The following is a 13,800-nucleotide window of genomic DNA, read 5'->3' on the forward strand; positions in this document are numbered from 1 at the left end:
TAGCGTGGTCTAGTCAAAGTCCAGACCTAAATCTAACAGAGTATCTGTATGAATACCTGAAATAATGGATACAAATTGAGTTTCTAGACTTGTAAAGGTGCTAGAGACGAACACTAGAGGTTCTGTTAGCATTGACTCATGGGGAGTGAATATAAATGCATGCCACACTTTTCAGATTTTGATTCCCTCCATTCAATATTAAATGGCTTCATGTTGATCCATCACATAAAAACCTCCATAATTATTAAATGCAAACTATAGCAGCAGAGTTTTAATAACTGATGTAATTAAATATTTAAAACAAAAACATGTCCGATTTAAATAGAATTAATGCTGTAAAATAACAATGTAAATATCAACAGAGGCCCCAGATTGAGGATATTGAATATTGAATATTGAATGTTTCTCTGGTGATCAGCTCACACAATATTTACTGCTGATGAAACTGTCTCCTCTCTGCTCTTCGTCAGGAGCGTCTTTGCGTGTCTCTGTGGGTGTCGAACCTGCCTGTGTTTGGTATTCCGTGCAGAAAGCCTCCCACGCCCCGTGTGTCCACCCACGCGCCGATTTGCGTCACGCAGGGAGCAGCGTGGGCGAGAGAGAGAGAGAGAGAGAGAGAGAGGAGAAGCAGGCTTAGTGGCGACCGCGCGGAATATCCCACTTTGTTCAGCTGCTGCGTGAAGCTACACGTGGTTAGGATTATTAACAGGAAGTCTTAACAAAATAAAAGCACAGGGCAGTCGGGAATAAAATGATGACGTTTTATGCTAAAAATAAATAATTTTATTTAATACTGGAAAGTGAAACATAAATGTTGGATAGACCCACTACTCATTGTTATGATGGGAGATTTTCTGAAAAATTCCATGTTTTACTATTTAATTTTTATTCTGTTATTATCAGCCTCTTTTCTTTTGTTGTTTTCAATTTAAAATGGCTGCAACCATTCATCAAAATACATCTTCAAAGAAAGAGTTACACTTAAAGTGTTCCAGTTAACAGTATTTTCTTGTTTTTCTCCTTTTGTTGAGAAGCAAAGCAAGAAAAAAAACTTTGTATTTTTGTTCTAAAAAAATGTCACTTTTTATGTTTGGGATCTACAAAGATCATTTTCTCTAGAGCCACCTCTCCTGGACGAAGCAGGAGAGGTGATCGATAAGATCTGTTATTGATCTTATTTGTTCTTTTTACACTTTTGTTCTTTCATTTTTGGGGGGTTGAGTTGTTGGATGTTTTTATGTTGGATGACTGACTGTAACATCAGTAACATCTATTTGTAGATATTTGGGTACTAAGAGTTATGATAACATCTGATATTCCTTTAGTATAAATAATATATCATTGAACTGAATTCTACAAAACTGTTAGCGGTTTGGTTTTTATTTTGTGTTCAAATATTAATTTGTTGTTGAGCTGGTAAAAATGAGTAGGCCCAATTATTCTGGTCCAATCTGCTTGGAAATTTAACAAATTTCCAGTTTAACTTTAAATAGGACACCTTCTGAACTTTATGAAGTTTTCAAGTTTCTCACAGTTTATAAATCCAACATGGCTGCCGTCCATTAAAAACAATTGAAACTGCAGCATAAAGATGTTTGTTTGCTTTTCTAGCAGTTTGCTGACTGAATAATGTTGCTCTGTGAGTATTTGATGTTTGCATTCATAAAATTCATTTTATTTTGCCTTGTAATGTTAATACTTAATAACAGTAGGTTATTAAGAATTGTTTATTATTTAAAACGCAGCATCAGTGAACCAATCTGCTGCTTTTTGCCATAATAATCTGGATTATTGTCACATTTCCAGTCTGGGGTGCTCTTATTTTGTAGGCCTAGACGGAAGTGTCTGCGCACGCCTCTTTGTGTGGTTTGACCTTTGAGAAGAGTGCAGGGGAGTGGAGAGACGCTGGGAGAGGACTCTCACACACTCACACACTCATCACACACTCCCCACGCACACACGCAACACACACTCGGAGTGAAGAGACGCACAAAGCTCCGCAGCTCCGCGCTGACATTCTGCGCTCTTTTCTCTTCCCTCTCGGCTGCAGAGGAAAGAAAAAGTTTTCACGCAGAGAGGAGAGGACACGCGGAAACACGCACAGCCTTGGTTGCGCTGCGCTGCTCCTGCGGGATCTCATTCTGTGGGATTCCGTGTTTCTTTCTGCTGTGCGCGAAGCGACGGGTTGTTGTTGTGTTTGGTGAAAACTGAAGAGGAGGAAGAGGAATACAGGAAAGGAAGAGGATTCGGACCAGGGCGCGCCAAAGGGGCCAAACACTCAGCAGGTAGGAAGACTTCATCCACCACGACGCTTCCTGCTCATTCTGCTGCACATGATGATGATTCTGTGATCAAGTTCTGCTGCAAAGATAAAAATGCTCTGGAGAAATGCAGTTAAATGTAAACATGTCTGCAAGAGAACAGAGTACAAGTCGACTGAAATCAGATAAAGTTTGGTTAAAGCATTGAGCGCCAACATAAATCTTTCACTTTCTGCGTCTTAAATGTTTTACTCTACGTAACTGGACTGTAAATGTTTCAGTTTTTTAACATATTTGATGTTTTCTGTGTTGTTGGTTTATTTTTAGCTACTACAGACACAAACAAAGTGAGTATTTAAGGATCACATCACATTGAGGCGCAAGCTCCAAACATCAGACTGATTTTATTTAAAAAGCACTTTAAAGATAGTTTAATAAACTATACAGAATCTTACAGTTTACCCACAAACTGTAAGATTTGCCAAGTTGCAGCATAAAAAATAAGGAGGCTGAGTTCGGTGCCTTGTGGAACCCCTGGCAGCCAGTGAAGAGAAATTTACTCGTTAAATTATTAAAAATCAAACTTTAACATCTGGTTCCAAAAGGAATCATTTTATTAGAAAGAAAGAATCGACTTTATTTCCAACAATCGTCACCGGATTTGACTTCTGCTTTTGGTTTATTGCTCAAATTCAGGGTTGAAAGTTCAACACGATTTCCTCCTTTGGTCATCCAGTCACTCCGTTTCTGAGTTAATTTAGTAAAATTCCTTTCCTGATGCCAGTAGGGCAACACTAAACACACTAAACACTGCAGAGTTAAACTGGCTGTTATCTGCATAAAAATAATAGGAATCTTGATGGGTGCCTTGTGGGACACCCCATGAAAAACAGTGTTTAAATCCCACAGCACAAGCAGTGCACATAGAGTCCATTTCTGAAAAGGTGGTTTGCAAGTGTCATGATGAGCTTCCAAGAACGCCTTCTGGTTGAGAAAGGTCGGAGTTTGTTTCCGGAACCAGAGTGAAGTCAGAGGAATCCTCTCTACAGTGAGGGAGCCTCACCTGTGTGTGTCACCTGACTTCACCAGAGCTGCTGCAAGACTCACCTGCTGCTCCCCCAGAGGTCAGCAGATACATTTAGCTCCAGAGTTTTGGTCGGAAATGGAAGGAAAACATTCAGAATCAACACAACGTGAATCAAACAAACCTGGATGTTTCCTGAATGAAACTTTACATATTCAGACGACGTTTCACTACAGCTCACTGAAAACATCTCATATTAGACACAAGAAACAGAGAAAATACAGCATTTTTGGACCAAATTCACCACTAATCATTAACAAAACCCAAACTGTGCAAAACAATTGTGATGCAGTTAACATCTGTGAAATAAAATCGCCTTAAGCTTTAGAGTCCAAAAAATGTTTATCTGCAGTGAGTGACTCCTAAACCGGCGGAGGAGGACAAGACGAGATCGCCTTAAGAAGCTCCACTAGCCCACATGTTTTTATCATCAATGCTAATGTTCTTTAAGTGACATTTCACGTTCCTTTATTTTCCACCTCTTCTTTATCAAGTCTGCTCACGTCCTGCATGTTCTCGTTTGGTTTTCTTGACTCAAAGCTTTGCTTAACGTTTTGATCTGATGGGGGGAAAAACTCAAACCTGCTGTTTTTAACCTCACGGTTCATAACAAACGTTTTTCAGCTAAACAATAAAATGATGGTGGAAGTTTTTTGCTATTGATGGAATAACCGGTGAGTAATGCAACTGTCAGGAAGGAAAAAGCTGAAAATCACTGATTAGTTGAAAATCTGTGTTTCTGATTGTAAAAGATCATTTTGGAAAGTCTGGAAGTTTGAGGCCAGAGGAGAAGGTGACTGAAGGAGAAACTGATGAGACCGGCCTGCAGATCTGATGCTGCTGCTGCTGCAAACTGTTTGCAGCATCAGGAAGAGGGAAAATCAGCAGAAAGCAGCTGCTGAAATCTGTAGGTCAACCAGGTGCGGCACAAAGAGGGGGCCACAGGGGGGCCGCGGTCACCTCTTAATGTTCATTTATTCATGATATTCACATTTTTATATACATTTAAGAGCAAACAAGAGATATTATTATTATTATTGAATAAAATTTAAGTAAATATAATGTCTGACAAATTCAAATGATTAATAAAAAAAAGTTTCTAAATTTATTTTACAAATCTAGGTTTTTATTTTCTATAAATTTTTTCACAAACATTCATTATTTGGCCTTATCCTATGTTTTTAATGACAATATAAACATAATGCTTTTATTACAAATCTAGGGTTTAAATTTTGTCTAAACATTTTATTGTTTGGCTTCATCTTATTTTTAAAATATAGTTTAAATAAATAAATCGATGCTCTATTTATGGACTAAATATGTGTAACGTATATATTTGAGGTCAAATTTAAACCTTAGAAGCTGCTCAGGAGCTGAGGGGGGTGTACTTTCTTCCTGATGACAGAATGAGGACAGCGCAGAGAAAGTCCTGATATCCGTTTGGTTCTGCTGTGAAAACAGGACCGTCTGTTCGACCCATCTGGCCACCAGCTACTATTTGTTATTTCAGGCTGAGGTTGAGGCGGATCTTCGACTCCGGGAACCTTTTGAGTCCGTTTGAACAAAAGCGACTCAGATCCTCCCTTACATCAGTTGGCACTCGTCTGTTTGCTGTAGGTTTTCCAGAAGCTTTTCAGTTTGTGCTGCAGATAAAAAACTCGCTCTGACTTCACGTTTCTTCCTCACGCCTTTGTGCTGCTGGTCGACGTCCGTACAGGTCTGAGCTGCAGAGATTTACAGGGAAACTCACTGCTGAGTCACTGCAAACTAATAAATGTAGAGATTAGTGTTTACGTCTGATTAAACCTGCATGTCGCAACAGGTTTACATGATGTCCAGTTTAAATCAGGCTAATTGGAGAGATTTGTGTGCTGAAAACAAGAAGTTTTTGAGGAAACAATCCTACAGATATTTATTTATGTTTGGTTTTGTCTCAGGCAGCTTCTGTCTGTCATTTTGTGAGTCGACGCCTGCCTGGCTCCCCGGGCCTATTCTGGGCGAGGCAGGCCCACCACCTACACATCCTGCAGGGGTGGAGAGAGGCATGTGGTCCTCCCTGCAAGCCGGGCCGGCTGGCTGCCACTCCTCAGTCAGCCCAGCCCCCGCAGGGCCTCACATGCACCCAGGAAGACTCAAAGCCAAGCCTGTACTCCCTGCATCAGCTTAAAGTGGCAGGAGCCCGCCGTGACTTCACGGTTTTTGTGAAAAGTTTAGATTAACGGCGACATTTTTGAGAATAAATACCAACCTGATGGATGTAGAGACACTTTCAGAGAGGAAAATGGTGGATATTTTTGATTTAGGAACAATATATCTGTGTTTCCTCAGTTTAGCTAAAAGGTTAACGCTAAAAAAATAACACTATCATAAATAAATGCTAGCTAGTCCGGCCACAATAGCAAATTTTATCAGATTTTTTCTCAATATTTGATGTTCCACAGGTGCATTCAGTCCTTCCAATCAGCAAACAACTTTTCTGGCATCTATCCTTTTGAAATTTCTTTACTTTTTTGAGAAAGAAGGTGAATATTCTGATCTGTAGCTCCGCCCCTTCCTCTCTGCTGTGCTGTAGCTCTGCCTCCATAGAAACTGTACAGGTAGCATCATAACTGAGGAGCTATTAGCTGTAATAAGGCAACAAAAGCACCAGAGTTTTGCCTTCGGTTTCCTAAATTGCTAGTCTGCAGAAAAATCCTGTAAATAATGCTGACATGACATCAGGAAAATATATTTTCACACATTTTCTTCACTTTAATGTTCAAATACTACTGTGGTGACAGATGGCTGGGAAAGCCTTTGAGCAGGACTTTGGCTTTTATAAGTCTGTCTGGTGTCATAAAAACAAAACTAGACAGAAGTAAAGAGGTCGGAGGTTTACAACCAATCCCAACCTCAACATTCAGTAAAATAAATTCAACTTTTGAAGATTTTAATCTCGTTGAGTCTTTCAAAGTCATAGTTGTCACTTCTCATTTAGTGACCACGTTGCTTCAGTGTTTGAATACAAAACACATTGCTGTTAGCTTGTGCTGAAAATAGTTAGCCAGCTAGCCGAATGTAGTTGCGGTTTATTTCAATTTCCACCTTTAGTTTAATTTCTCTATTTTAGGAAGTCTTCAGTTTGTCCTCTAATAGTGGAGCGTAAGTAGAAAATCTTCTTGGTTGTGACATCAACAAGTTTGTTTTGAACAGCAGAAACACAAAGGAATAGATTGCTGTTAACTTGTGCTGCTAAAAGCAGTTAGCCAGCTAGCTAAATGACGATATGGTAAATGTTTCTACTTTTTTCAAAGTTTTTTTTTTTTCAGTTTATCTCAGGTGTTTCCATCAGCTGACTCTGGTTTCCTCTGTGTTTCAGGCATGGCGGCGGTGTTGCCCAGGACTCTGGGTGAGCTGCAGCTCTACAGGATCCTGCAGCGCGCTAACCTCCTCTACTACTACGAGGCTTTCATCCAGCAGGGCGGCGACGACGTGCAGCAGCTGTGCGAGGCCGGTGAGGAGGAGTTCCTAGAGATCATGGCTCTGGTGGGGATGGCCAGCAAGCCGCTGCATGTACGGCGCCTGCAGAAGGCGCTGCGGGACTGGGTCACCAACCCGGCCATCTTCAACCAGCCGCTCACCTCGCTGCCCGTCTGCAGCATCCCCGTCTACAAGCTGCCCGAGGGTTCCCCCACACTGCTCAGCGCCCAGGACCGCTCCAACACCGCCAGCGTGAAGATTCCCAAAGCCATCGCCGCCGCCTGCTCCGACCCGGGGAAGCTGGACGTGGCGAGAGAGAAGGTTTCCACCGGGTCGCCCCTGCAGGGGAGCAGCGAGGCGCGGTTCTGGTCGGGCCACAGCAACGACAGTGAGCACAGCCTGTCTCCGTCAGATCTGGGCTCGCCGTCGTCCCCCAGAGACGCCATGGAGGCCCTGGACGCGGCGGCGGTGCAGTCGGTCCTGGAGTGCGTGGACAGGATGGCGCCTGGACTTCCTAAGACCGACCCTGCAGACGTCAAAGAGCAGCTGAAGAACAACAAGAAGCTGGCCAAGATGATCGGACACATCTTTGAGATGAGCGACGACGACCCGCGGAGGGAGGACGAGATCCGGAAGTACAGCGCCATCTACGGGCGCTTCGACTCCAAGCGGAGGGACGGAAAACACCTGACGCTGCACGAGGTGCTTCACCGAACCGGAGACCTGCGGACCAGCAAGGGGCGCTTCATCTGTGTAACCCGCCTGGTTTGTTTCCTGTGCAGCTGACGGTGAACGAGGCGGCGGCTCAGCTCTGCATGAGGGACACGGCTCTGCTGACGCGCCGTGACGAGCTGTTTGGACTCGCCAGGCAGATCTCCAGAGAGGTCACCTACAAATACACCTACCGCACCAGCAAGTAAGAGACGAAAACAGGTCACTGCAGCTCAGCCCAGTGTTGGGAGGACTACACCTCCACCAACAAACTAAACTTTAAAAATGTAATGTCCGAAAAGTTCTAGAAAAACTTTTTCTCCACAAACTTGTGTCAAAAGAAAAATGGGTTAAACACAGGCTTCCTGAAAGACATAAACAGAACCAGAACCGTAGGTCCAGAACAGTAACTGTGATGTTCCTCTGCAGATCTCGGTGTGGAGACAGAGACGAACCGTCGCCTAAAAGGATCAAAACCGAGGTGAGTTCAGCGTCCAACTCAGTCTGATTGATGTGGATCAGAGACTTTTAGTTGTGTTTTCCTGCACTCTACTTTTTACGTTTTACTTGAGTCATTTTCTTAGTTGAGTAAAATTTCTGGATTTTCATGTTTTAGCAAACAATTCACCAGACTCAGAGACACTCTGGTAGTTTTTGATAAATTTTCATAAGTTTTAGACTGAAAGAAACTGATTCAGAGAATGTTTATGTTGCCTGATTTTTTATTTCTATGAATTATTTAAATTTTGCCTCATAAAATACCAAAATTTTCACATAATTTTGTACTTTAGTCCATCTGATGATGTAATTTTAACTATTAAATGATTTTTCAGGGCTTGAATCGCCCTTTTACCAAATACTTTAGTTAAAATACGTTGAAATAGTTTTATTCTGACTTAAGTGTAACTCTTTGCTCCTTCTGGAAACAAAGCGTTGCTGTGTGACGTCGACGTTCTTCTGCACTTTCGGGTCGTAAACCGTTCACACAAAAGTCTGATTGCGTTTGCATTTAATTAGAAGAATGAAAAAAAAGGTTTTAGGTCAACACAATAAAATTTTTCTCACTTTGTGCTGCAAATGTTTTTGTTTGAATCTCTGATCCGGTTTACGTGGAATCATGAAGTGAAACATCAAAGTAACGAAGCTGAAGGTTTTGGGAGGACTCGGGTCTGGCAGCTGGAGCTCCTCTGAGAGCATCGATCTGGAGCCGAGTACAAAGCCGGGTCTGAGCGCTGCTCTCCCGGCGCCGCTCGGCCTGGAGCCGGTTCTGAATGGCTCCTCTCACAGAGCGAGCCGCTGATGGAAAACATGTGGCGGCTCCACAGGGCTCCAGAGGCGCAGATGAGCCGACACCTGCTCACACAAAACAGGAGATTCCTGTTTAAATCTGCTTACAGCCTCTCATTTAAAGAGACAGGCCTTTATTTCTGCAGATAGAGTTAAAATAAAGAAAAGGACATTTATTTTGCTGACTGAAGAGACGTAACTGTGCTGCAGGAGAACTTCTTCGACATCCAGGAGGCGCTGCAGGCCATCCACATGAGGCAGGAGATGCTGAGGGAGCAGCTGGCCTGCGCCAAGTCCAAAGGAGAGGAGACGGTCGGACGCAACCTGCAGGTAGGACCAACCTGGACGACGTCCAGGAACGCGGCAGATAGAGAAACCAGACACACAATTTAAGATTTCACTGCTGGAATACTTCCTTCTGCTTTTACAGCTACAAAACCTTTAGATTATTCACATTTTGTCACATTTTAACCAAAAACTTGAGTTAATTTTACCTGTTTTAACCTGACAGAGCAACAGAAAGAAGTTAATCATTTTGAGATTCAAATTCAAAAATCCTTTATTGATGCAGAAGAGAAATAAAATCTTAATTCAAAATTCTCCAGTTCTTGTAGATGGTGATGGCTGTGATCAGGAAACATCTCCTGTAGCAGTCTGTATTACGACAAATGCAAATGGCCTCTGACTAAAGATTGGAAAAATGAAAAGAAAGGAGAAATTTTCTTCAAATAAAACCTTTTTAGATTTTTTAGATTTTTCTTTATAAACATAAACAATAAAGCAATTTCCTCTGCAGTTCTGCTAAATTTTGTTGCTCTTAAAGTCCTGATAAAACAGTTTGTGTTTTCAAGACGTCTCTGCTGCAGAAAGCGTCCCACAGCATGACACTGCCACTACCCTACAGCAAAGACGCAAAAAAAATTTAAAGTAGTTTTGATGTTTGTTTTGAGATTGATTATACATTTTTTCATAAGAAGAAGAGATTTCATGGCTGTGTTGGATGTGAAAGACGTCCTGCTGTGATTTAAAGAGATGGTGACAGATTCATTCTGGTGCCTGTCTCTTTAAGAGAACCCCTTAAGAGCCTCGTTTTGTCCTGATTGGTCAGTTTTAGACCAGAATTAGCATGAATTAGCATATAAAAGCCCATCAGAACGCCGGGCTCCCAGCTGATGCCTGGTTTCTGTGCGTCAGATGCAGCTGGAGCGCCTGCTGGCGAGGCAGATGGAGATCCTGCAGGACGCCGCCGTCCAGGAGCGGCTGCAGGCTCTGGACTGGAGGATCCCGCCTGCTGCCCTCAAGTACCTCAACGATGCCCAGAACACCAACGGAGCCGCCGGCGCTGCCGACCTCAGCCGGGACAGCCAGGGTTGGTCTTTTCAGCACTTTTCACTCATTTCTGACACTTTCTCCTGGCTCTCTACTGCCCCCTGTGCCCAGATAGAGGGCATTATTTTCACTCTTTGTTGTTTTTTGAGCTGAATTTAAATCTAATTCACGTCGACGTGAGTTTCTGACTGGAAGTAAACGCCTGAAAGGTGCAGATTTTCCACAGTCGGCTGTCAGCCGTTTTTCTGCCTGGAGTTCACAAACAGAGGAGAGGAGAGGAGACGCATCATTATTCAGGATCTTTCTTCTCCTCCAGGCCTCGTCTCATTTTCATCCTTTTTCCTCTCTCACCCACTCCCGACAGCTCGTTATAACGCTGTTCCCACAAATCCCACAATGCACCTGTAATTATGGCGCCCACGCCTGTTTACCTCTAGCCAGAAGCCTGGAGGGGGGCGTCTCTCTCTCTCTCTCTCTCTCTCTCTGATTCTGCTCCATTTTCCTTCCTCTTTTTCTTTCTGCTGAACTTTTCGTGACTCTGTCTATGGATAGAAACACTGAGTCTTTTCTCCTGGTCATTTTCCTCCAGATGATCGGCCAATCAACCTGCGGGTGGTCAGTCAGAGCATGCAGGAAGGAGACCTCCCATTGGGCAAGCAGCTAGCCAATGAGCTGAAGCGCCATCACAACCACAACCACAACAACAACAACAACAACCATAACAGCAGCAGCACAGATGAGGCCAAAACACCAGCAACAGGTTGGTGACAGTAGATTCACTTTAAATTAAACCGGCTTATTTTTGTCTTTTAAAAAAATACATCAAATCATGCAGCGTCTGAGAAAAACGTGTGTGTTTGAGTTATATTTTCTCCTGTTAGGCGCTAAATCAGTGGTAACATTATGAGCAGTATGTGCAGGAAAAAGCTGATATCTGGTGAATTTTTCAGCAGTAACCAGACTGGAATCCATCGGAAGGTTTTCTGATCAACCTGTACGCTGATGATGCTGCGTTTTATTTGTCTCCAGAAAACGGGACGTCACAGCGAGCGCCCGGCAACGCCGAGAAGAAAATCATCAAATCAGAGCCAGAAGACTCCACATAGTGCCTCCCGCCTCTCCATCAACCCATCCTCTTCATTCTACTCGACAGTATGCAGTTATCACCCATCTATAGATACTAAGCAAGCACAGCCACAGCAGAGCCTTAACAACCAACGTTGCCTCATGAATAGCATTTACTTTAATTTGTCTCTTTGTTTTTAAAAGTATTTGCCAAAGCACCTGGAGAGCACATCAGGAAGCCCCTCGGTGCTCTTTGTGTTTTCTTTGGATGTTGATGTGAGTTAAACTCGGTACCTCTGCTTTCTGTGCCAGGGCCTGAATCTTAACTCCACTTCTACTGTGGAGGCTGAAGCATCGGTTGGTGTTGATGCAGTTAGCAATTTCTGTTTTTAAACAATCGAGTCGCAAACATGATCTGCTTGCTAAATCCACACTGTTGTAGTGCTCGTTCAGGTCAAAGGTCACGAAATCAGTCTTGGGAGTGAACTGCAAACATTTTACCAGGCAGTTATGGTTTAGTTTCTAGTGCAGATATCTTAGTATACTTGAAATGAGACAAAATTAACTTACAGCAGCTTGTTTTAAGTGAATAACTCCTTTAATATTGATGAAAAAATACTGGAGCTGCTGGCAAAAATGATTTGCTTTAAATGATATAATCTGCAACTGGAACTCAAACTTTTTTATTAATATTAAGGTATTATTCACTTGAAACAATCTGATAAAATTTGATGAAAAGTTACTTGTAACTGTTAATTTTGTCTTATTTCAAGTGTGCTAGATATGGCTTCAAGTTTTATTACAATACTTTGTAGTTCTGTTGTGGTAACAATAAAAGTTACAATAAGAACAAAGTTGATTAATGAGCTCTGTCCATAACTGAATTAAATTAAACTATTTATTTCTCCTGTAACTTTATAGCTGTGAATACTCTTGTAATATACTTCTTTAAATCAATAATCTCATAAAGTAGTATACTTTTACTACTAAACTGCACACAGTAACTATTTATTCATATTTTCAAATTTATTGATATTTATTGATGCTTTCATTGAACAAACTGGAGAAAATAATTAACTATCTTGGGAGTTTTTAAACTTCATTGTGACAAATGATGCCTGGCACTAAGATATTTGCACTAGAAACTAAGAATAGTAGGTAATATTTATTTTTTGTTTTAGCGGTTTGAATCACGAACACATCTGTAATGGATTTTAATAACTTTAGTTTCCATCCAGGTGTTTGCTGTAGAGGGTGGATGAAGTAAGGAGGCCGAGTTAAGGTGCAGCCCTGCAGCAGGTTGTCGGTTTTTAACGTTTCCTTCAAACCATGCGGGACTGACCGCTGCTGCCTCATGTGTATTTATGGCAGGTAATTTATGAAGAGGATGTACAGGAGCTGTTGTGGATCAGCAGCAGCGAACGTTTCACGTTGTAATTTAGCCACACACTGCTGTCAGAGGAGAAACCTTCAGGAATAAACTCCTGTGTGTTTCTGAGGATGCAGAAGAAGAAGAAGAAGTGAAGCTCGCAGGTTTTGGGGGATTTTGTTGCAGCGGCTGCAAGATTTTAAAAAAAAAAGAAAAAAAAAAGTTTATTGCTGTTGTTGAAGCATCAGCTTGTAAATATAACAAATAGCCTAATCTGTCAGCCAGGGTTTTCTGTCCAGTGTAACTTTGCTGTAGATTTTTGGTGTCGATACAGTGTTTACGTACGTAGAGCTACAACAGAAAAAAAAGAAATTTAATTGTCACTAAGGAAAAAATGGTGTCTGGTATATAAGAACCTGCTTTTAGCCTTAGCTCTAACAGTGTTTTCTGGCCATGTGTGCAGATTTCCAACGTGTTGTTGATGTTTAGACGTAGAAACATGACGGCTCAGTGTTCTCTGTGTGTAAATACATCTGTTTGACCCCCTGCACATAGTTTAGTCTCACTCAGAGATCAATGCAATATTTATGTAAGTAATAAGTCTATTTGCATCCTAATGCGTTTTTTGTCATGTGCTCAGTAACTGTGTGTCTGTCACCAGGGTGGGACCTTCTGGGAAACGTTTTTTTTGTCCGTCTGTATTTCTGCAGGTTAGCGATGGCAGGACGCTCGCATGTCGTCTCACTGATCACTGTTTCTTTTAAAGTGATAGATTAGGCTTTCACCCAGTTATGCACCTGTTTTTTAAACACTAATATATTTTATTTGTTATACAGCACATAAACATTAAACTTTATTTTTTGAACTCTATGGTTTGGTGTGTTTTCTGGTTCTGATTTTTTTTCTAGCTCTTCTGGTTCTTGTTTTTATATTTTACTTTGTGGCTGTGTGGATGTAAAAAGTATAAACTGATCAGATTATGCTTTATTGGGTAAATTTAAATTTATTTTTGTAATGTTTTCCCTCTGCTTTTTCTATCCCTTATATTTTAACTTCTTTGTCTTTTCTTTAGGTTTACATTTGAAATTTTGTTTTCTTCTAGTTCAATGGTGAAAAAAACATCAACTTTTCAATGACCTTATAACAACTTTTCACCAAGAAAGACACTTTTTACAGACTTTTTGTCTGTAACTCTACATTTCCATGTGATTACTCTGTAGAACTTTTTCAGAGAC

The 13,800-nt window shown here is 41.6% G+C and overlaps 1 protein-coding gene across 1 annotated transcript; it reads left to right on the forward strand.

The window, feature by feature from the left end:
* The first annotated feature begins 1,852 nt into the window (after positions 1-1,852).
* On the forward strand, positions 1,853-13,430 carry nab1b (NGFI-A binding protein 1b (EGR1 binding protein 1)). Its single transcript, XM_044110046.1, has 8 exons — positions 1,853-2,285; positions 6,704-7,506; positions 7,587-7,720; positions 7,945-7,996; positions 9,013-9,132; positions 9,997-10,171; positions 10,721-10,891; positions 11,161-13,430. Exons 2-8 carry the CDS (start codon positions 6,706-6,708, stop codon positions 11,235-11,237), a joined length of 1,530 nt encoding a protein of 509 aa, XP_043965981.1. The 5' UTR covers positions 1,853-2,285; positions 6,704-6,705; the 3' UTR covers positions 11,238-13,430.
* The last annotated feature ends 370 nt before the right edge of the window (positions 13,431-13,800 follow it).

The sequence above is a fragment of the Gambusia affinis genome, linkage group LG24 (assembly GCF_019740435.1).
Source record: "Gambusia affinis linkage group LG24, SWU_Gaff_1.0, whole genome shotgun sequence".
Taxonomy (NCBI): domain Eukaryota; kingdom Metazoa; phylum Chordata; class Actinopteri; order Cyprinodontiformes; family Poeciliidae; genus Gambusia; species Gambusia affinis.